Here is a 22,817-nt window from a genome sequence, read left to right as displayed (position 1 = left end):
CACGATCTCAGAACCCATCCAATGACCCAACTGGGCTGACTGTTTTCCAATAGTTTGCATTTGTGAAAGCAGATTTAACATCGGCCACGAAGATGTATGGAAGAGCACCTTGGTGGAACTTTGTTTGCCTGTTCAACACAAGTCTAAAAAGCATTGAGCTCATGCAGTAGAAATTGCGACCGATTTCAGATGTTAGCCTGCCACAGTCATCTGACTGCTACTTGGTTGAATTAAGCCTCCAACTTGCTTTGGGATTCTCTCTTTGCAACCCTAATTGTCTTGCGAAGATCATACTTGGCCTATTGTGCTATGTGAGGGCTTTGAAGGCCTCAAAATTGGACTTCAGTGGAGAGTGAATCTCCATGTCTATCCAAGGTTTCTGGTTATGATAGACTCTAATTAAGGATAGACTAACTGCCTTGTCAGAACGCAGTCATCGTGGCGTTATTGACGACTGAGGTATACCCACTAAGGCTGGGTGAAGTGGTCTTGGACATGTTTGAGTCCACCGACTCAAGGCAGTCCATGAGATAGACTCGACCTCCTCAGGATCACTCCAGTGTTACTCTTTTCGTTGGTGTCTTGTGATTGTATGTTTACCAGTAACATAAATTTAAGGTTTTGTGAGTGAATGGAGCATTCAGGGGGGAAAATGCAGAAGCCAATTTATGAAGCTTTTTGTCCATTCTTCTGGCAGCTGCGGCTTGAGGCTTGGCTCATTGAGAAGGAAGATACGTTCACTGACCTCCATACCAGAAGTATCACGGGCTCAAGTGAAACTGAAGTAAATATCCAAAGACTGGAAGTAAGTGGGGTTTGACTGAGCCACTTTCAGTGGACTATCTAATGTCAATTCTTCCATGTTGCTGGAGCTGTAGAATTGGTGTAAAATTGCCATTGTGACAATAAAACATAGAAATGTACTTTCAAAACCTGAAGACAGTGGGAGAGCAGCCATCTTGCTGAAAGCAAGAATCCGCTTTAAAAACTTTTAAAAATCATCGGGAAGAAGTTGGAGTAATGTAAGAAAATAACTGCAAATGCTGGTACAAATCGAAGAGACCGCAGAGACTCCGTAACTCCATGGTCCACTCGGCCCTTCCTACCCAAACTACCCCATCCCCGGGCACTTTCCCCTGCAACACCTGTCCCTTTACCTCCCCCCTCAACTCCATCCAAGGACCCAAACAGTCTTTCCAGGTGAGACAGAGGTTCACCTGCACCTCCTCCAACCTCATCTATTGCATCCGCTGCTCCAGATGTCAACTTATTTACATCGGCAAAACCAAACACAGGCTCGGCGATCGCTTCGCTCAACACCTGCGCTCAGTCCGCATTGACCAACCTGATCTCCCGGTGGCTGAGCACTTCAACTCCCCCTCCCACTCCCAGTCTGACCTTTCTGTCATGAGCCTCCTCCACTGCCATAGTGAGGCCCACTGGAAATTGGAGGAACAGCACCTCATATTTCGCCTGGGCAGCTTGCAGCCCAGCGGTATGAACATTGACTTCTCCAACTTTAGATAGTTCCTCTGTCCCTCTCTTCCCCTCCCCCTTCCCAGATCTCCCTCTATCTTCCTGTCTCCACCTATATCCTTCCTTTGTCCCGCCCCCCTGACATCAGTCTGAAGAAGGGTCTCGACCCGAAACGTCACCCATTCCTTCTCTCCTGAGATGCTGCCTGACCTGCTGAGTTACTCCAGCATTTTGTGAATAAATACCTTCGGGAAGAAGTTGGAAGTGTTTTTTTGTGTTGCTGATTGTGAAAGCAGGGCATTAGAGTGATGCAGGCTCAGCTAGAGAGAGTGTAGCAAATAAAAAGAAAGCGAGGTCGAGCGGAGAGACTGTGCTGAGGAAAAGTGCAGCGTGAGGCTTTGGTTCGAGACGCTTTGGAGAGAAGGGCTGAGGAGAGGAGTGCGGCCCTGTCAAGCTAGGGCAGAGCAGAGAAGCAGCAAGTGTAAAGAGGAGTTGTCAGGAGACATGCAGTGTTACACGGTGCTGCAGCTGCACGGTGTGGGAACTGGTGGATGCCTCGGTGGCTCCTGGGAACCACATCTGCAGCAAGTGTTGGCTGATTGAAGAACTCAGCCAAAGTTGATGACCTGGACTCTGAGCTTCAAATGCTGCAGCACACCAGGGACAGAGAGAATTACCTGGACGCTGTGTTTCTGGAGGTTAGAGTGACTGCTTCCTCCCTGGTCACGGGGGAATAGAGATAAAATAGGCTGAAGTCAGGGTGGCTTTGTGAAAGGGAGATCTTCCCTGACAAACCTGGTGGAATTCTTTGACAAAGTAAATAGCAGAATAATAGACAAAGGAGAGTCAGTGGATGTTGTTTACTTGGATTTTCAGAAGGTCTTTGATAATGTGCCGCATTTGAGACTGCTAAAGAAGATGAGAGGCCGTTGTATCAGAGGGCGGATACTAGCATGGATAACAGTTTGCTGGATGGCAGAAAACAATGGTAATAAAGGGGGTTATTCTTGGCTGCCAATTCCGCAGGGGTTGGTGTTGGGTCTGCTACTATATCAATGATTTATATATATCATTGATTATATATATCATTGATGTATATCAATGATTTGCTGGAATTAAAGGGTTTGTGGCCAGGCTTGCAGATTATACGAAGATAAATGGTGGGGCAGGTAATGTACAGAAACCAAGGACCCTGCAGAAGGACTTGGACAGGTTGGGAGAGTGGGCAGAGAAGTGGCAGATGGAATATAGTGTAGCAAAGTGTGGAGTCATGCAGTTTGGTAGTAGGAATAAAGGTGTAGACTATTTTCTAAATGCGGAGAGAATACAGAAATTGGAGGTGCAAAGGGACTTGGGAGTGCTGGTGCAGGATTCCCAAAAAGTTAATTTGCAAGTTGAATCGGAAGTAAGGAACGCAAATGCAATGCATTTATTTCAAGAGGGCTAGACTATAGAAACAGGAATGTAATGCTGAGGCACTGGTCAGACCGCATTTGGAGTATTGTGTGCAGATGTGGCCCCATATCTGAGGAAGGATGTGCTGGCTCTGGAGAGGGTCCAGAGGAGGTTTACAAGAATGATCCCAGGAATGAGTGGGTTAACCTATGATGAGCTTTTGTCGGCACTGGGCCTGTACTCGCTGGAGTTTAGAAGGGTGAGGGGGGACCTCATTGAAACACACAGAATAGTGAAAGGCTTGGATAGAGTGGATGTGGAGAGGATGTTTCCACTAGTGGGAGAGTCAAGGACCAGAGACAAAAGGCTCAGAATAAAAGGATGTACCTTTAGAAAGGAGATGAGGAGGAATTTCTTTAGTCACTGGGTGGTGAATCTGTGGATTTCTTTGCCACAGAAGGCAATGGTGGCCAAGTCAATGGGTATTTTTAAAACGGAGATTGATAGATTCTTGATTAGTTCAAGTGTCAGGGGTTTTGGGGAGAAGGCAGGAGAATGGGGTTTAGGAGGGAGAGATAGATCAGCCATGATTGAATGACGGAGTAGACTTGATGGGCTGAATGACCTAATTCTGCTCCTATAATGTATGACCTTATGAACAGTGCACCATGGGTGTGGGCCCTTCAGCCCACAATGTTTATGGTGAACATGATGCCATGTTAGATTGATCTCACGTTTCTGTACATGATCCATATCCCTCTATTCACTACACTTCCATGTGCCTATCCATCTGCCTCCACCTCCCACCTTGGCAATGCGTTCCAGACCCTCACTACTCTGAGTTAAAAAACAAGTTTGCCCTGCACATCTGCATTAACCTCCCCCTCTCACCTTATATATATATATCCAAGTGTTGGACATTTCCACCGAGAGCGATAAAGCTTCTGACTGTCTACCACATCTATGCCTCTCATAATGTTCTATCAGGTTTTCCCTCAACGCCTGATGTTCCAGAGAAAACAATCTGAATTTAGCTCAATCAAGTTAGTGTGACAGGTCCTGCCATGTACTGGTTATCCCTAATTAGCCCATTCTCTTCCAAAAGGGGGGAAATCCTATCTCAAAGATTTCTCTCTGATAGTTTCCCTCCCACTGACGTGAGGCTCATTAGCGTAAAGTTCCCTGTATTCTCTTCTTCCTTTTTTAAACAACGGAACAACATTAACCACTCTCCATTCCTCCTCCATTCCTCCGTGACATCGCCTGTGTCGAGAGGAGAAACAAAGGTCCCTGTCAAGGCTCCCCACAATCTCTCTTGCCTCCCTCAATAACCTGGGATAGATGTCATCTTACCCTGGTGGTTAATGCCTCAGCACTATTTGGTGGCACCAAACTGGTTTATATCAGTTTTGCATTGCTCATTATTGAGTCTTTCTGGGGACTTGAATGTGTGAAAACCAAATTAGGTTTGGAATCTATTCAGAAAGTCTCTTGTTCCATTAAAAAGTTCTCTTATGTGGATAAATTGGAAGAGGCGGCTAAACTTATCTCAGACAATAAAGGGCCTGTCCCACTTTAGGTGATTTTAAGGCGACTGCCGGTGACTAGGCTGTCGCCGACAGTTTGCCGGGGTGTCGCGGGCATGATCGTGAGGAGTCTTCCAAGAATCATAGTGGATCTCAGCGCGTCGCTGAGAAATCAACAGGAGTGAAATTTCTCGGCGACAGCTGGCTTGTCGCCAGGTATCGTTGCTTATTGCGGGCGCTGTCGCACGCTGTCCCCAGGTTTGCTAGGTTGTCGCAGATGCATTTAGAAGCACGTAATATTAAATTTAAAAAAGGCATTTGAAGATACCATAAAATGCTTGTGTTTAACCAATTTATTTACCATCAGGACATTTGACAGGTAGATTGGAGGCGACAGTTTGATGGTCAGGTAAGCGTGGGAATTTCACGATGTTTATGGCCATCAGCGACTACTTTTAAAGTGGGCTCCCAACCCAGATATGCAACCCAGAAACCAGATGTGCATCTCCCATACATTTAACCACGTTTAAAATTAAGTTTCTTAATACTGCTATTAGTAAACTGGAAGTCAATCCAGCTTATGCCTTGTTACCCTGAAGCTTGGTTTTCAAGTAACCCGGGCAAGATGTTATATTTCAAAACTCTCAAGTAATTACAGACTTGTAAGTGATTTCAGCGAAAATTAGTGTAGGAAAATAACTGCAGATGCTGGTACAAATCGAAGGTATCGCAAAATGCTGGAGTAACTCAGCAGGTCAGGCAGCATCTAGGAGAGAAGGAATGGGTGACGTTTCGGGTCGTGACCCTTCTTCAGTCTGAAGAAGGGTCTCGACCTGAAACGTCACCCATTCCCTCTCTCCTAGATGCTGCCTGACCTGCTGAGTTGCTCCAGCATTTTGTGATACCTTCAGCGAAAATTAGGACGGCGGAGAAGCATTGATAAGCGTGGGAATGTCACGATGTTTCCGAAGACGGTGTAATCTCTTAGCCAGGTGCTATTTTCACAAAAAAAAGTAACCTGTATTGACCTGACTCGGCATTGTCGTGGTCATTGTCGTAGGGTAAAAGAAATTCTTGGCGATCTGCTACGACTTTCACAGTCGCCGGCAGTCGCCTAAAAAATCGCCTACGTGGGACAGGCCCTTTACAATGCCAGATTTCAAAGATAGTTGCATTTCAGTTGCACAATTCCTGGTGTGGTAAAACGCAGTATCCCCTTGAGTGGTCTCAACATCGTTAATTCTTATTCTTTGTTGTAGAATTTGCCATGAGTATTTATAGACTTGCTATTGAGGGCGTGCAGCGTAGGTTTACTAGGTTAATTCCCGGAATGGCAGGACTATCATATGTTGAAAGACTGGAGCGACTAGGATTGTATACACTGGAATTTAGAAGGATGAGAGGGGATCTTATCAAAACGTATAAGATTATTAAGGGGTTGGATACGTTAGAGGCAGGAAACATGTTCTCAATGTTGGGGGGAGTCCAGAACAAGGGGCCACAGTTTAAGAATAAGGGGTAGGCCATTTAGAACTGAGATGAGGAAAAACTTTTTCAGTCAGAGAGTTGTGAATCTGTGGAATTCTCTGCCTCAGAAGGCAGTGGAGGCCAATTCTCTGAATGCATTCAAGAGAGAGCTGGATAGAGCTCTTAAGGATAGCGGAGTCAGGGGGTATGGGGAGAAGGCAGGAACGGGGTACTGATTGAGAATGATCAGCCATGATCACATTGAATGGCGGTGCTGGCTCGAAGGGCCGCATGGCCTCCTCCTGCACCTATTGTCTATTGTCTATTGCCATCAATATGTCTCCATTCACTTTAAAATTACATGGTAGGAGACAAAGTAATTTGATGCTCCAAATCTATTTTGAACCTACTAATATATACAACTATTGAATCCTTATCCTGAAGACAAAGTGACTTATTGCAATGTGTTTTCTGTTCAATTCTGAAGGAAGATGTGGAGATGAGGCGTCCAACATTGGACCAGTTGGTTACAGATGGCCAAGATTTAATAGAATTACTCAATAACAAGAATTCATCAAAGAAAATTGATGGCAATCTGAAAACATTGACACAAAGGTGGGACGGTTTAGTGCAGCAACTGCAAGGCTGCTCCAACCAGGTAAGGTATTAAACGTAAGTTGCTCATTAGGTCCAGGTGCTAAAAAGCAGATGCAAGAAACATAGCAAGGGATTGAGTACTGTATCTGCACTATTAACTGTAACGTTTCTTAGATGGGCCCAAATTGCTGGAGTAACACAGACTCTGAGTCTGAGGAAGGGTCTCGACCCGAAACGTCACCCCGTTCCTTCTCTCCAGAGATGCTGCCTGCCCTGCTGAGTTACTCCAGCATTTTGTCTTTTTTCGGCATCTGCAGTTCCTTCCTCCACCTGTGATATTTCGTTATTGGATAGCTTTAACAAGAGTCATTACAGCATTAATCTTGAAAAGGAAAACCAGATTATTTTCAAACTTGATTTATTGAAAGTAAAATGCCATTCTTTCAACCAAAAGAATTAGAGGTTTCAACAAAAATCTTGAACTGTTTGATCTTTGAGCCAGCTAAAAGTCTCGTGAATTGCTTACGGATCGTTTCTTACATATCACCTAGATCTTTCACCAAAGGCCAATTGTCCATCATAGGAATGCTCCAATTGTTCGTAATCATTATTCAGATGGATGTGGCATTGCCACATATTCTGGCATTGTTTGGTGCGGAAGGTCTTTGGCATTTTCCATGTGGCTTGATGTTCACCTTAACGGAGCAGCACGAATTGTTAAAAACGCTTTGCTCCTTCAGTGTCTGTCCTTTGGTTAAGCTGTTAATGATAAGTCCATATTCACAAAATGCTGGAGTAACTCAGCAGGTCAGGCAGCATCTCAGGAGAGAAGGAATGGGCGACGTTTCGGGTCGAGACCCTTCTTCAGACTGATGTCAGGGGGGCGGGACGAAGGAAGGATATAGGTGGAGACAGGAAGACAGTGGGAGATCTGGGAAGGGGGAGGGGAAGAGAGGGACAGAGGAACTATCTAAAGTTGGAGAAGTCAATGTTCATACCGCTGGGCTGCAAGCTGCCCAGTCGAAATATGAGGTGCTGTTCCTCCAATTTCCGGTGGGCCTCACTATGGCACTGGAGGAGGCCCATGACAGAAAGGTCAGACTGGGAGTGGGAGGGGGAGTTGAAGTGCTCAGCCACCGGGAGATCAGATTGGTTAATGCGGACTGAGCGCAGGTATATCATTATATACCACAACTTTTTCAAATATACAGTCTGCCTCCAGCAGATCAGAGAAAGTAATGAAAGTAATGAAACAAATAACTACAGATGCTGGAAATAAAAGTGCTTGATGTTCTGATGAAGAGTCACTGGTAAAAAAAAAATTACTGTCCCACTCTTTCTGATTCTAGATTTAGATTTTTAGATTTAGAGATACAGCGCGGAAACAGGCCCTTCGGCCCACCGAGTCCGCGCCGCCCAGTGATCCCCGCACATTAACACTATCCTACACGCACTAGGGACAATTTTTACATTTTACCCAGTCAATTAACCTACACACCTGCACGTCTTTGGGGTGTGGGAGGAAACCGAAGATCTCGGAGAATACCCACGCAGGTCACGGGGAGAACGTACAAACTCCGAACAGACGGCGCCCGTGGTCAGGATCGAACCTGAGTCTCAGGCGCTGCATTCGCTGTAAGGCAGCAACTCTACCGCTGGGCCACCGTGACCGCCCTTTTGTATCCGAAGACGAAGGTTCAGTTGCAAGTTTCAACTGAACAAAGGATTGCAGCAAGTTCTTTTTTTAAAATCAACAATGATTTATTCAATTATGATTACAAAAACATATTTTCAACCCAGAACATGGGCTTAAAGCATGGGGAGCCAATACGGGTGGGAAGCAAGAAAGAAATGTATTTACTCATTGGTTTCCAATCTGAAATTCTTAAATGGGTATGGACATTGCCTCAGAAAATATTCCATGCTCAATATACATTGTTTTATTTCCAACCCCATGTGCTGATCGTACATAGTTGTTGGAGTCTGGAACAACCCAGGCCAATCAGAAGGAAGTCGTGGGAATAGCCGCTGCAGAGCGCACAGTTCAGAAGCAGCGTTCAGCTCCTCTGCCACCATCCAGGAAAAGACATCTGCGAGTGGATGTGGAATCCAGAAATAAGTAAGGATCCCTTTCTTATTTTACATTGGCTTCTCTGCATGATCCAGGGAGAGATGAGTGGTGGAAATTGGTTACTTCAAAGGACGAGGTTCTTTCAGGCTGTAATTAGCAGAATGAATAATGAGGATACGGTGAATTTATACATCGCAAATTTTTGGTCTGACTGGAGTGCATCATCAATGGTCATTATTCACAAAATGCTGGAGTAACTCAGCAGGTCAGGCAGCATCTCGGGAATGGGCGAAGTTAAAGTGGTAGGATTTAAGATGATTTTAGATAAGCATATGGATATGAAGGGAATGGAGGGATATGGATCACGTGCAGACAGAGGAGATTAGTTTAACATGGCATCATGTTTAGAATGGACTCTGTGGGCTGTTTGGCCAGTTCCTGCGTTATACTGTTCTGTATTTTATGTTCTACAATTCAATATGGCTAAAACCATTGTTCGGTTTCCATGACCGTGCTGAACTTCTGTGTCATGTCATGTTGCAATGTCTCCACTAATGCATGACTTTATCACATCATCAGGTTCATTGCAGATGCCAGTGAGCTTCTGAACTGTGTTAGCAAATCCAAGTATGAGATTCAAGCCATGATGTTCAATGATTTCGCGAGGAAGAAGGATATTTCTGACATGAAGGACAAAACGAAGGTGAGGTTGCAACTATAGAAATTGATTCTTCTGGAAAAGAAAATTGGGGAATCATCAGGAACGTTAAATGATTGGAATTGTAAAAAAAATGTGGAATTAATACGCAAAATCCTGATGGAGTTGATGATCTAAAAATGTTTGTGAGAAGCGGCCATGTTAGAAGCAGCACCCATTTTCTGGTTGTGTTGAATTACCAATGAACACAAGGAAAAACTGCAGTGGAAGGCCACATTCGCCTCAAATATCTGCCTTATTGTGTTGGAGATCATGGCTGATCCTTCTCGAATAGCTGCAAAGGGTAGAGAGAAGATTTACGAGGATGTTGCCAGGACTAGAGGGTCTGAGCTATAGGGAGAGGTTGAGTAGGCAGGTACTCTATATCTTGGAGCGCAGGAGGATGAGGGGTGATCTTATAAAGGTGTACAAAATCATGAGAGGAATAGATCGGGTAGATGCACAGAGTCTCTTGCCCAGAGTAGGTGAATCAAGGACCAGAGGGCATAGGTTTAAGGTTAAGGGGAAATGATTTAATAGGAATCTGACATTCACATGAAGGAAGCTGCCAGAGGAGGTAGTTGACGCAGGGACTATCCCAACATTTAAGAAACAGTTAGACAGGTGCATGGATAGGACAGGTTTGGAGGGATATGGACCAAACGCGGGAAAGTAGGACTAGTGTAGCTGGCGAAATGTGTAAGAAGGAACTGTAGATGCTGGTTTAAACCGAAGATAGACACAAAAAGCCGGAGTAACTCAGCGGGCCAGGCAGCATCTGAAGAAGGGTCTCGACCCAAAACGTCACCCATACCTTCTCTCCAGAGATGCTGCCTGTCCCGCTGAGTTACTCCAGCTTTTGTGTCTATCTCTAGTGTAGCTGGGACAGGTGTGGACAAGTTAGGCTTGAAGTTTCTGCCATCTAACTATGGCAGAAACGACTTGAAGTTTCTGCCATCTAACTATTTATTTGTATAAATGTTTTCTCCTCGACAATTCAGTGAGCCTCCTTGTTACGGATTTCTGGAAGTTGAACTGATGCTCTGATTGCTAATCTTGAGAAACCAGCAGTGGCAGAATGAACAAGTGACAACTGTGCATTAAATACTTTTCACAGTTCTTTTTTTAAGATCACTGCCCACTGCTAAATATTTAATGAAGGCAGGGTTAAGGTATTAATCGTGCATTGTAAGTTTGCAGTAATTAAAATGATTTGAGTACTATGCATAAGCAACACTTGCCATGTTGCTGAAGGTAGTGTAAGAAAATAACTGCAGATGCTGGTACAAATCGAAGGTATTTATTCACAAAATGCTGGAGTAACTCAGCAGGTCAGGCAGCATCTCAAGAGAGAAGGAATGGGCGACGTTTCGGGTTGAGACCCTTCTTCAGAAGAAGTTGGTTTACAAAATTCAGAAGAAGGGTCTCGACCCGAAACGTCGCCCATTCATTCTCTCCTGAGATGCTGCCTGACCCGCTGAGTTACTCCAGCATTTTGTGAATAAATACCTTCGCCATGTTGCTGAGGTACATTATTAGCATTATTAGCATGGAGGATGAAAATTGTTGAAGAAATTTTGTGTATTTATAGACATTGGAAAAAGAAAAGGCTGGAAGCGAGAGACAATTGAAGGAAATAACACAAAAAGGACAGGCCTTGCTTGACGCAATGGAGAAAGGTAAAACAAATTTGAATTATCATGAACTTGCTGCAGGGTTATGTCCGCTCCTGGGTGGTGTTAGAGGGACCACGCGCTGCCCACGGGCATCCTGGGGGATTTCCAGGACCGCTGGGCACCGTGGGGGGGGGGGTGGAATGGATCCTTAACAAGCCTGGGGAAATAGTTATCTGAAAATGTAGTGGTTAAATAATCTGGTGATTTTGTATTATGGTGGTTACCACTGTTTTGGGTTGACAATATTTTTTTTATCATAATTGAAGAAATCTTTTTTGATTTAAAAAAAAAAGAACTTGCTGCAATCCTTTGTTCAGTTGAAACTTGCAACTGAGCCTTCTCTTCGGATACAAAATCAGAAAGAGTGGGAAACACTAAGCCGGTGAAACGGTAATTTTTTTTTATCTGTGACTCTTCATCAGAACATCAAGCACTTTTATTTTACTTCAGACTTCCAGCATCTGTAGTTATTTGTTTAATTACTTTCCCTGATCTGCTGGAGGCAGACTGTATATTTGAAAAAGTTGTGGTATATAATGATATTTTCTTAATATCACATAGTCAAGAATAAATAAATGGAGCTTGCTATTAGCAGATGCTAAAGTTAAAGATCCTTAAATCTGTAAGCGGAAAGATCGTTTCCCTTTCCATTAGAAGATATACATGCATTTGCAAAGGCAGGTTTATTCGGGACGTTAGACATGGGAGTTCCTGTCTGACAAATTCGATTGTTTTTTTGAAGTAACCAAGTTGGAGAATGTCATGGCAGGAGTCAGAGATGACATTACTGATGGTTGGCCTAGCGAGTCAGTATAAGGGGGGAAGAAGAAACTAGTGCAAGGTCAGCCAAGGTTCAGGGGGAGGGGGAAAGGGGGGGAAATGGAAGGGGGAATGTTACCTAAAATAAAATAAGTTTGGACAGAGTCAGATGCAGGTGGGTGGGACTAGTATAAATGGGGTGTCTTGGTTGCTGAAGATAAATTGGGCCACTGAACCCGTGTCCATGCTATGTGACTCTCTATTTGACAAGTGTATAAAATCACATAACCTATTCTTTAATGTGCAGCAAGCAGTGAAGAAAGCGAATGGTATGTTGGCATTCATAGCGAGGGGATTTGAGTATAGGAGCAGGGAGGTTCTGCTGCAGTTGTACAGGGCATTGGTGAGACCGCACCTGGAGTATTGCGTACAGTTTTGGTCTCCTAATCTGAGAAAAGACATTCTTGCCATAGAGGGAGTACAGAGAAGGTTCACCAGATTGATTCCTGGGATGGCTGGACTTTCATATGAAGAAAGACTGGATAGACTAGGCTTGTACTCGATGGAATTTAGAAGATTGAGGGGAGATCTTATAGAAACTTACAAAATTCTTAAGGGGTTGGACAGGCTAGATGCGGGAAGATTGTTCCCGATGTTGGGGAAGTCCAGAACAAGGGGTCACAGTTTAAGGATAAGGGGGAAGTCTTTTAGGACCGAGATGAGAAAGTTTTTTTTTCACAGAGTGGTGAATCTGTGGAATTCTCTGCCACAGAAGGTAGTTGAGGCCAGTTCATTGGCTATATTTAAGAGGGGGTTAGATGTGGCCCTTGTGGCTAAAGGGATCAGGGGGTATGGAGAGAAGGCAGGTACAGGATACTGAGTTGGATGATTAGCCATGATCATATTGAATGGCGGTGCAGGCTCGAAGGGCCGAATAGCCTACTCCTGCACCTATTTTCTATGTTTCTATGTGATTTTAATAGAATTGAGACCAATTTCTAACAACTTTCACAGTTTAGCCCACCATGATGAGTGGTCTGACTGACTGGTGTATTTGTGGATGCCGTTGGTTTATTGATGAGGACAAGCATGCCGTGCTAGCAGGAGCACACTGTGATGTTGCACTATTGCTTTGTAGTTGACCACAGAGCCTAGAGTCACACAGCACGGAAACAGGCCCCTCGGCGCAACTTGGCTATGTCGACCAAGATGCCCATCTACACTAGTCCCACAGTCTGGCCCATATCCCTCTCAACTGCACTGTGCAGTAAAATAATCCAGAGGGTTATGGAATCATCAGTGCTGCCTTTGCTCAACTTAACATGTATATATTTGATTGGTTTCATCTTTAATGATTCGTCAATCTTGGATCAACTCAAAGCAGTTCAAAGCAGTTCATTGGGCGTCACGGTGGCGCAGCGGTAGAGTTGCTGCCTTACAGCGAATGCAGCGCCGGAGACTCAGGTTCCATCCTGACTACGGGCGCCGTCTGTACGGAGTTTGTACGTTCTCCCCGTGACCTGCGGGGGTTTTCTCCGAGATCTTCGGTTTCCTCCCACACTCCAAAGACGTGCAGGTATGTAGGTTAATTGGCTGGGCAAATGTGAAAATTGTCCCTAGGGTGTAGGATAGTGTTAATGTGCGGGGATCGCTGGGCGGCGCGGACCCAGTGGGCCGAAGGGCCTGTTTCCACGCTGTATCTCTAAATCTAAAAAAATAAGAAGGACATATTATTGGGAGGTGGCTGTGAATGTATTTTCACAGATAGGAAGAGATGAGATTCATTTTTCCTTTTTGGGATCGTGTCATTTTTATTACGTAGTTCGATTCACAAATTAGTTATGCTACTCTCCAGGACTTCTCAACTTACTTACTTTAAGAATTGAAAGTTTATTAAAGCCTGCTGTTCACCTTGCTGACAAGATGATGTCTTTGCAATGTAACCTACTTGCAGAAGGGCTGTCAACAGAGGAAGTAATCCATGTGTTGGACAAGCTGTCACTGGAGTGGAACAACAATAACCAGCAAATGGAGAGGCTGAGATGTAAGATGCAATATCAAGAGGACATAAATCGTATTTATGAGGAGCTACGAGAGCTTGAAAAGATGATAAAATGCGAAGAAGACCGGCTGAGGAGTGTGGCTAGTGATAAAGTGAACGAATCCTGTCAGGTGAATGGCTTTCTGCACTTTGCAATGTTGTCATGTGGCTTAGCTCTTGAAAAGGAAGAAGTGCATAAGCAATTCAATCTTATTAGTCCTCCAGGAAGCAGGTTTTGAGGAAAAATTACCCTTTTCAGTTTCCGTTTCAGTTCAGTTTATTGTCACGTGTAACCAAGGTACAGTGAAAAGCTTTTGTTGCATGCTAACCAGTCAGCAGAAAGGCAATACGTGAATACAATCTAGCCATTCACAGTGTACATAATACATGATACAAGATAAGGGGATAATGTTCAATGCAAGGTAAAGCCAGTAAAGAACGATAGTGCTTCAGGACCGCTCTCTGGTTGTGGCAGGATGGTTCTGTTGCCTGATAACAGCTGGGAAGAAACTGTCCCCGAATCTGGAGGTGTGCGTTTTCACACTTCTATACCTTTTGCCCAATGGGAGAGGGGAGAAGAGGGAGTGGCCGGGGTGCGACTCGTCCTTGATTATGCTGCTGGCCTTGCCGAGACAGCGCGAGGTATAAATGGAGCCAAATTTTCTTTAAATAAGATCATGATTCGTCATTTACGTTAGTGCTATTTTCCTGCACTGACCTGGATTTCTTTTGTCAAAAAATCTATATATGTGTATTTTAGATAATAATATATTCCTTTATTCGTCCCACACCGGGGAAATTTACAGTGTTACAGCAGCAAAGTGGATAGCAAGAGAGCAAGAGATCATTCATTATAAATAAAAGATACATAAATTGTCATCAGTTTTCTGTGTGTTCTTAGCTGTTATTGTTGACTGGTCTGCTGGGAGCAGTGCTGGTTGTGCAGTCTCACAGCAGCGGGAAGGAAGGACCTCCTATATCTCTCCTTCACGCACTTGGGGTGAAGGAGTCTGTCACTGAAGGAGCTACTCAGTGCAGTGACAGTGTCCTGCATGGGGTGGGAGTCGTTGTCCAGCAGCGATGTTAGCTTTGCCATCATCCTCCTCTCTCCCACCACCTGCACTGAGTCGAGGGGGCAACTCAGGACAGAGCTGGCCTTCCTGACCAGCTTGTCGAGTCTCTTCCCTTCCGCTGCTGAGATGCTGCTGCTCCAGCAGACCACTCCATAGAAAATGGCCGATGCCACCACTGTGTTGTAGAAGGTCCTTAGGAGTGCCCCCTGCACTCCAAAGGACCCGAGTCTCCTCAGCAGATAAAGTCTGCTCTGGCCCTTTCTGTATAGCGCATTGGTGTTTTCAGTCCAGTCCAGTTTATTGTTGAGGTAAACACCCAGGTACTTATAAGAGTCCACCCTCTCGATGTCCATTCCCTGGATGTTCACCGGTGTCGGGGGGGACCTGGCTGCATCTGCGGAAACCCACCAGCATGTCCCTGGTTTCCCCCGCGTTGATCGGAGGCAGTTCCGCTGGCATCAGTCCACAAACTCCTTGATCAGTTCTCTGTACGCCCTGTCCTCGTCGCCCGTGATGAGGCCGATGATGGCAGAGTCGTCAGAGAACTTCTGTAGATAGGAGTCTGCAGAGCTGTGCCTGAAGTCCGCCGTGTACAGGGTGAACAAGAATGGCGCTCATCGGCAGCTCAACTTCCATAGTTCCAAATCCAAAGCTTTGCTGCCCTCTGGATGAGAAACATTCTTCTCAACTCAGTCCTGAATGGCCAATCACTCAGTTTAACGACTGTGACCACTGGCCTAAGATACCAGACACAAATGAACCATCAACTCTGCATTCATCCTGACAAGTCCCAGAAAAATTTATTTGGTCTCATTGGGGAGATCACTCGGTCTACAATAGAGTCATACTGCATGGAACAGGTGCTTCAGCCCAACTTGCCCACGCCGAACAAGATGCCCCATCTACACTAGTCCCACCTGCTTGTGCTTGGCCTATATCATAGAAACATAGAAAACAGTGCAGGAGGAGCCCTCCCGTAGTAATTGTTCCTATCAGTTTTATGTGCTGTTGATACGATTCATTATAATGCCGTGGAGGTATGGTTACCATATCAAATGTTGTTTGTGCCTTTTCTCACTGATGGGCGAAATAGACATAGAGTGAGTAAAAATAGAACGCGTTATTACCAGGGGTTCAGCTTGTGGCAGTCTTAGTTCATAGTATTTGTTCTCATTTGTGCAGGATGAAATCAACCGGTTGCTTGACGTAACTCCATATTTGGAGAAAGTAATGGCTCATGGGGAAGTGCTCAACAGTGAACCTGAAGCTCCAAACTTCCTCCAGGAGGACCTTAATAACATAAACAATCGATACAGATCAATTCTCCAGAAACTACTGAGCAAACGACAAAAGCAAACAGGTGACTGGGCCATTAATATCATGCTGGAGTGCTGGAGAGATTCCTTTGCAGTGCTGGAATAACTCAGAGGGTCAGGCTAACGTGGGCAGGCAACGTTTCAGGTTGATTATCCTGAAGCATGATTAACTTGGATGCATTTTGTTGAGCTTAAATGTTCTGTTTTTGAAAAGCTTATGTTGCAGGGCGAAAGACAAGGTAACAAATCTAGTCATTTTGGGCTTAATTCAGGTCATTCCCAATGTCTGTATTTTTTTGGCCACAAAATGCTGGAGTAACTCAGCGGGACAGGCAGCATCTCTGGGGAGAAGGAATGGGTGATGTTTCAGGTTGAGACCCTTCTTCAGGGTCTCGACCCGAAACGTCACCCATTCCTTCTCCCCAGAGATGCTGCCTGTCCCGCTGAGTTACTCCAGCATTTTGTGTTTATCTTTGGTTTAAACCGGTATCTGCAGTTCCTTCCTACACATTTTCTTTATATTGGCAGTTTTGCATGTCCATTACAACCTCTTGTATCGAAAAATGCCGAGATTTCATCGCTAAATGGCTCACCCCTATGTTTTAAGGATTTCTCCACTTTATTGGGTCACCACTGCTTATATTCAGTTCGTCCTGTATGGAGGAACTAGTCATTATTATAATTTATTTGTTAGATGAGTCTTATCCAGGCTGATTATATGGGGAGAGCAAGGATCACCTAGACCGTTGAGGGAATGTTGCACTCTGAATTATGCGGTATTTTCCTCTGGTGTTAAACTGAAGCTCTCCCCATATAATGGTGGTGGCAAATTTTGAGCCACCATTTTGAGGATAAGTATTATAAAATCATGAGGGGAATGGATCGTCTTTTTTTCCAGGGTATGAGAGTCAAGAACTACAGGGCATAGGTTTGAAGTGAGATGGGAAAGATTTAATAAGAACCCGAGGGGCAATGTTTTCACACAGAGTGGTGTTTTCACACAAGTATATGGAACACGCTGCCAGATGGAGTAGGTGAGGTGGGTATGTGAACAGACATTTGCACAGCTACAAGACATTTAAAAGACAATTGAACAGGTATAAGACATTTAAAAGACATTTGAACAGGTACATGGACAGCAAAGGTTGAGAGGGATGTGGGCTGAGTGCAGCCAGAGGAGACTAGCTTAGATGGGGCATCTTGGTCAGCATGCACAAGTTGGACCATATTTGACTCTATGATTCTACACCTCAAGGTGTATCTCTTAATCAGCATGAAGTTGTTATCCCTTAATCAACCTTTGCTGTCCCGACCCGAAACGTCACCACCATCCTTTTTCTCCAGAGATGCTGCCTGACCCGCTGAGTTATTCCAGCACTTCAAGTCTATCTTTGGCACAATCATCCACCTGGCAATTAACACATTGGTAAATTTTATGTGGGTACATTCGGTTTTCATTTATACAACCATACAGCACGGAAGCAGGTTCTTCGGCCCAACTCATCCATGCTAACCAAGATGCTCTATCTAAACAAGTTCCACTTGCCTGCGTTTGGCCCACATCCCTCTTAACCGTTCCCATCCATGTATCTGACCAACTATCTTTTTTCTTACAATTGAACAGTGATTGGACTCGAGAAATACTTGACCTGACTACAGAGTATTTTTTATGCAATTCATTTCCTCTTAATAAATATATTGACTGATATTTTGGATATCTTGTACAGACGGCACAGATTAAATGGGGTTACCTCCAGTATAATGCTGGACTATGCAAATGGAAAGTAGCAAGTAGCATTGTACCCCAGTGATGAAATGGGCCAGGTCAGATTATACTGGCTCTTTCAGGTTCAGCTTTCCAAGGTTGCATATGTGTTTAGCTTTAAGAAGTGGAAGCAAATTAACATGACAGGTTTTTTGATCATCTTCATTGCACACCATAAATACGACAAAAATGTGGATCCTAATACAGAAATTGAGTACCTTAGATATGTGTTCAATTGAAGGTATTTATTCACAAAATGCTGGAGTAACTCAGCAGGTCAGGCAGCATCTCAGGAGAGAAGGAATGGGTAACGTTTCGGGTTGAGACCCTTCTCATCTAAGTTGAGACTTAGATGCCATGGTACTGATCGCTACCATTTGTCGTTACCTGCATCAATTATGTGAATTATTTGTTGTTGGAGTCCTGTTAAACTGCATGGCTTGTGTAATTTTATCTTACTTAAAGGATTGGACTGTCCTCAAAACATTGATGCTCTAAAGCCCCTAAAAGCCATGCTGGATCGATCTGAAGCCCAAGTTAAACGAGACTGGAGTGCAATTGCTAATCTGGAAGCAGCTCAGAATGCATTAAAGCACACCGAGGTAAGGAGCAGGCAGCGACCAACAGATACTTGCAAATCATTGTGGCCTGTAGATAAAGTGCAATTCCCACATGTTAACACACCACATGCCATGTAACATTTGCCAAATTGTATAATACTTCATTAGGGATTGTTATTGGGCACATCTTTTGGAGAATGAGAATTGAATGCAGGTTAAGTATGTAAGCTGAAAGATGCATTGGGCTGTTGAGCAATTCTCAGTTGTTTAGTTTAGTTTAGAGAGACAGCACGGAAACAGGCCCTTCGGCCCATCAAGACCGCGCCGACCAGCGATCTCCGCACACCAACACTATCCTACAAACACTCGGGACAATTTACAATGACCAAGCCAATTAACCTACAAACCTGTACGTCTTTGGAGTGTGGGAGGAGACCGAAGATCTCGCAGAAAACCAACGCAGGTCGCGGGGAGAACGTACAAACACTGTACAGGTGGCACCCGTAGTCAAGATTGAACCCGGGTCCTTGGCACGGTAAGGCAGCGACTCTATGCTGTGCCACCGTGCCGCCCTTGAATCTATTTCAAAGGTTTCAAAGGTCTTTTATTGTCACGTGTACCAAGTAAGGTACAGTGATATGCGAATTACCATACAGACAAACTAAAAAAAAAGCAACAAGACACACAACTACATAAAAGTTAACATAAACATCCACCATAGCGGATTTCCCATTCCTCGCTGTGATGGAAGGCAAAAAAGTCCAATCTCCTTCCCCTATATTCTCCCGCGGTCGGGGCAGTCGAACCATCCGTCCGGGCGATCGAAGCTCCCGTGTTGGGGCGGTCAAAGCTCCTGCCGCTTGGAGCTCCCGAAGTCGGTCTCTAACCAGGAATCGCAAGCTCCGCGATGGTAAGTCCGCAGGCTCCCGCGGTGGAGCTCCCGATGTCGGTCTCCAGCAAAGGCCACCAACTCCACGATGTTAGGCCGCAGTGCAGACGGAGGTACGATACGGAAACAAATCGCATCTCCGTTGATGTAAGAGATTTAAAAAAGTTTCCCCACCCCCTCCCCCCCCTCACATAAAACAAACCAACAAACACTAAAAGCATACATTTAACACATACTATTAAAACAACAAAGAAGGAAGGGACAGACAGACTGTTGGCGAGGCAGCCATTGCTGGCGCCACCCGGTGGTGAATTTAGACATTATTTGTCTACATTGCATAATGCTCTCTTGTTTGCTCTCTCATGTTCTTTTTTATCCAGGCTTTGCAAAATGAATTGAAAAACCATCAGCCAGAAATGGACAGACTGCTTTCAGGGTTGGAAAGGAAGGAGGACGAGACGGGAACATCCAAAAAGACCTATGACATGGAATTGGAAGGAATTCAAGTACGATGGAAGATCCTAGTAGCTCAGCTTCAGAGTGATAACCAGGTGCTGGAGGATGTGATAACAAAACTACAGCAATTTAAGGTGAGTGAGACGAGAACGTGAGGATCTGCTTCTGAGTGCAAGTGATGATGAAAACAGGAATAGAAATAGACACTAACTGCTGCCTTGCTGGTGTTCACAGACACTGCAGTGAGAATTGGATTAAGCACCAGTGCATAAAATCAATGTTGTGATGCTTCATAATACATACTTCACAAATGGGTTTTTCAAGCATTCAAGCCCTGCCACAGTTGCCGAACATCCGCCTCATTCTCCCGCTTAGAGCAAAATCCCTCTTAGCCTATTTGATGGCCTTATAGACAATAGACAATAGGTGCAGGAGGAGGCCATTCGGCCCTTTGAGCCAGCACCGCCATTCAATGTGATCATGGCTGATCATTCTCAATCAGTACCCCGTTCCTGCCTTCTCCCCATACCCCCTGACTCCGCTATCCTTAAGAGCTCTATCTAGCTCTCTCGTGAATGCATTCAGAGAATTGGCCTCCACTGCCTTCTGAGGCAGAGAATTCAACAGATTCACAACTCTCTGACTGAAAAAGTTTTTCCTCATCTCCGTTCTAAATGGTTCGATAACTTGGCTGCCCAGGAGCGAAGAAGTCTGCAAAAAGTGGTGAACACTGCCATCATCAAAGGCAGCCGGCATCATCAGAGACCCACACCACTCTGGCCACGCACTCATTTTACTACTGCCGTTGGGAAGAAGATACAGGAGCCTGAAAACTAACATCCATGTTCAGGAACAGCTTCTTCCCTACAACCATCAGGCTATTAAACACCACAAATAAGCTCCAAATTACATAGACTTGGGGGGCAGTGTTTTTGTCTTCTTGCACTATTATTGTTTGTTTAGTTTTTATATGTATGTGTGTATGTATGTGTCCAATGTGCTGCTTCCAGTAAGAATTTCATTGTTCTGTCTGGGACATACGGCAATAAAACACTTTTCCTTCGACCTTAGATTACTTTTTTTCCTGGTTGTAGTGTGTTTTAAATATATATATATTTGAACCATTTCTGTCCTTTTTATGCAGAAAAAATCAGATACCCTGGAAAAGTGGATGGATCGTGTTGAGACTTTCATGTCCAATGAGACAGTTTCTTCAGACATTCAAGCAGAACCCCAGCAGCAGGAGGAAAAGTACAAGGTGGGAACAAGTCTGTCACTGTTGGAAGAGCATTGTAACAAACTAGACCAAGTGAACCCGTTGGGCCCAAATCTCACCTGCATTGGTGCAGCACCCTCTCCTCCCCCTCCCTCCCCTCTTCCCCCCTCCCTCCACCCCTCTCCCCCCCATCCCACACCCCCGCCCTCCTCCCTCCCTCCCCTCTCCCCCATCCCTCCCCACCCTCCGCCCTCCCTATCCCTCCCCCACCCTCCTCCCCCCCTCCCTCCCCTCTCCCCCCTCCCTCCCCTCTCCCCCCCATCCATCCCCACCCTCCGCCCTCCCTCCCTTTGCCGCCCCCCCCCTCCCACCACTCCCCCTTTCCTCCCCCTTCATCTCCCTGCCAACTCCATCCCCCTCAACTCCCCTTTTCCTCCCTCCTCGCCCCCTCTCTGCCCTCCTCCCTCCCTCGGGGATAGATTTAAACTTTAAAATGTGAATAACTTAAAAAAATATAACACTGATTTCAATGAAACTTCCATTAGCACCAAAGGGACGACGGTGAGTAAGGTGGGCCTAAAATTGTCGCGCTATTGTGTACCGTTTTGGCTGTAGTTCAGGAACAAACAAACAAACAAACGCGAGTTTTAGTATATAGATTACATGATACAATGTGGAAGCAGAGCACTTTGGCTTAACTAGTTTATTTAGAGATATAGTGGGGAAACAGGCCCTTTTGGCCCACCGGGTCCGTGCCGCCCAGCGATCCCCGCACATTAACACTATCCTACACCCACTAGGGACAATTTTTACATTTACCAAGTCAATTAGCCTACATACCTGTACGTCTTTGGAGTGTGGGAGGAAACCGAAGATCTGGGAGAAAACCCACGGGGGGAACGTACAAACTCCGTACAGACGGCACCCGTAGTCAGGATGGAACCCGAGTCTCCGGCGCTGCATTCGCTGTAAGGCAGCAACTCTACTGCCGCGCCACCGTGTAAATATTGGAACAGAGGCAGGAGGAGGGGGGGTGTCGGGGGACAAGAGGCTGACTGGACAGAGAACTGGCAGCGGCGTTCGAGCAGGGCGCGGAAGAACAGCAGCAGACGAGGGCCTCGCTGGTGCACCTTGCCAGGCAGGAGTGCGGTCGGAAGCCAGGGGCTCTAAATGGCCGGGGAGACGGTGGGATCCGGTGGGAGCCGGGGATGGGTCGGCACATCATTGCGTTCACATTCAGTTTACTTGTCATATTTTTGAAAAATGTGACTTGCTGGCACTCCACGGTGCTTTAGAGACGGGGCCGAGGTGTCATTAGCGGGCCAGGGGGGTATTGTCATTTCATTATCATGTGCCGCTGTCGGTCCGGACAAATGGATAATCCGGAAAAGCTCTGGAACCGAGGGTGCCGGTAAATTGGTGTTCTGGATGCGCTGGGACGCATCCTCAGTGATGTGGCCTGGGGTGATGGGGTGTTTCGGGTGTCACAACATCAGACACCCCCACCCAGGCGACCGAGCCGGGGTTGATTAGGCCCCGACTTGCGTCCCAGCATCACCTGCCCACGGATCAGCCCTCATCATAACCACTGTGCAGGGGTTGGGAGACTGTGGTGCGTGCAGGGACTGGGCTCTGTGGGGTGAGTCCTGGCTGGGCTCTGTGTCTCACCAGTTACAAGGCCCGTGCGCTGCACCTCTTTCTCCTTCTCCGAACATTTCAACCTGTATTATGTCAAATCTAATTGTTAGTAAATTCCACCTGACTCTTTTGAGCCTGTTAATTATTGAATATGAATTATTGCAGTTTCCTTTGGAAAAATTGCTCTTCACTTTGCTTT

General features: G+C 45.5%; 1 protein-coding gene across 6 annotated transcripts in view; it reads left to right on the top strand.

Moving 5' to 3' along the window:
* Nucleotides 1–22,817, top strand: part of LOC144596441 (utrophin-like) — a 401,591-nt gene that overhangs the window by 121,752 nt on the left and 257,022 nt on the right. For all 6 annotated transcript variants that reach the window (XM_078404693.1, XM_078404692.1, XM_078404691.1 and 3 more), the window contains 10 exons: nt 698–805; nt 6,352–6,522; nt 8,435–8,580; nt 9,112–9,235; nt 10,821–10,908; nt 13,619–13,836; nt 15,961–16,138; nt 18,325–18,461; nt 19,689–19,898; nt 20,909–21,022. In XM_078404693.1, the coding sequence (XP_078260819.1) occupies nt 698–805; nt 6,352–6,522; nt 8,435–8,580; nt 9,112–9,235; nt 10,821–10,908; nt 13,619–13,836; nt 15,961–16,138; nt 18,325–18,461; nt 19,689–19,898; nt 20,909–21,022 (1,494 nt within the window). The remainder of the gene's footprint in view (nt 1–697; nt 806–6,351; nt 6,523–8,434; nt 8,581–9,111; nt 9,236–10,820; nt 10,909–13,618; nt 13,837–15,960; nt 16,139–18,324; nt 18,462–19,688; nt 19,899–20,908; nt 21,023–22,817) is intronic.

The sequence above is a fragment of the Rhinoraja longicauda genome, chromosome 9 (assembly GCF_053455715.1).
Source record: "Rhinoraja longicauda isolate Sanriku21f chromosome 9, sRhiLon1.1, whole genome shotgun sequence".
NCBI classification, from domain to species: domain Eukaryota; kingdom Metazoa; phylum Chordata; class Chondrichthyes; order Rajiformes; family Arhynchobatidae; genus Rhinoraja; species Rhinoraja longicauda.
The sequence above is the reverse complement of the archived record's forward strand: the minus strand, read 5'-3'. Positions and strand labels throughout refer to the sequence as shown.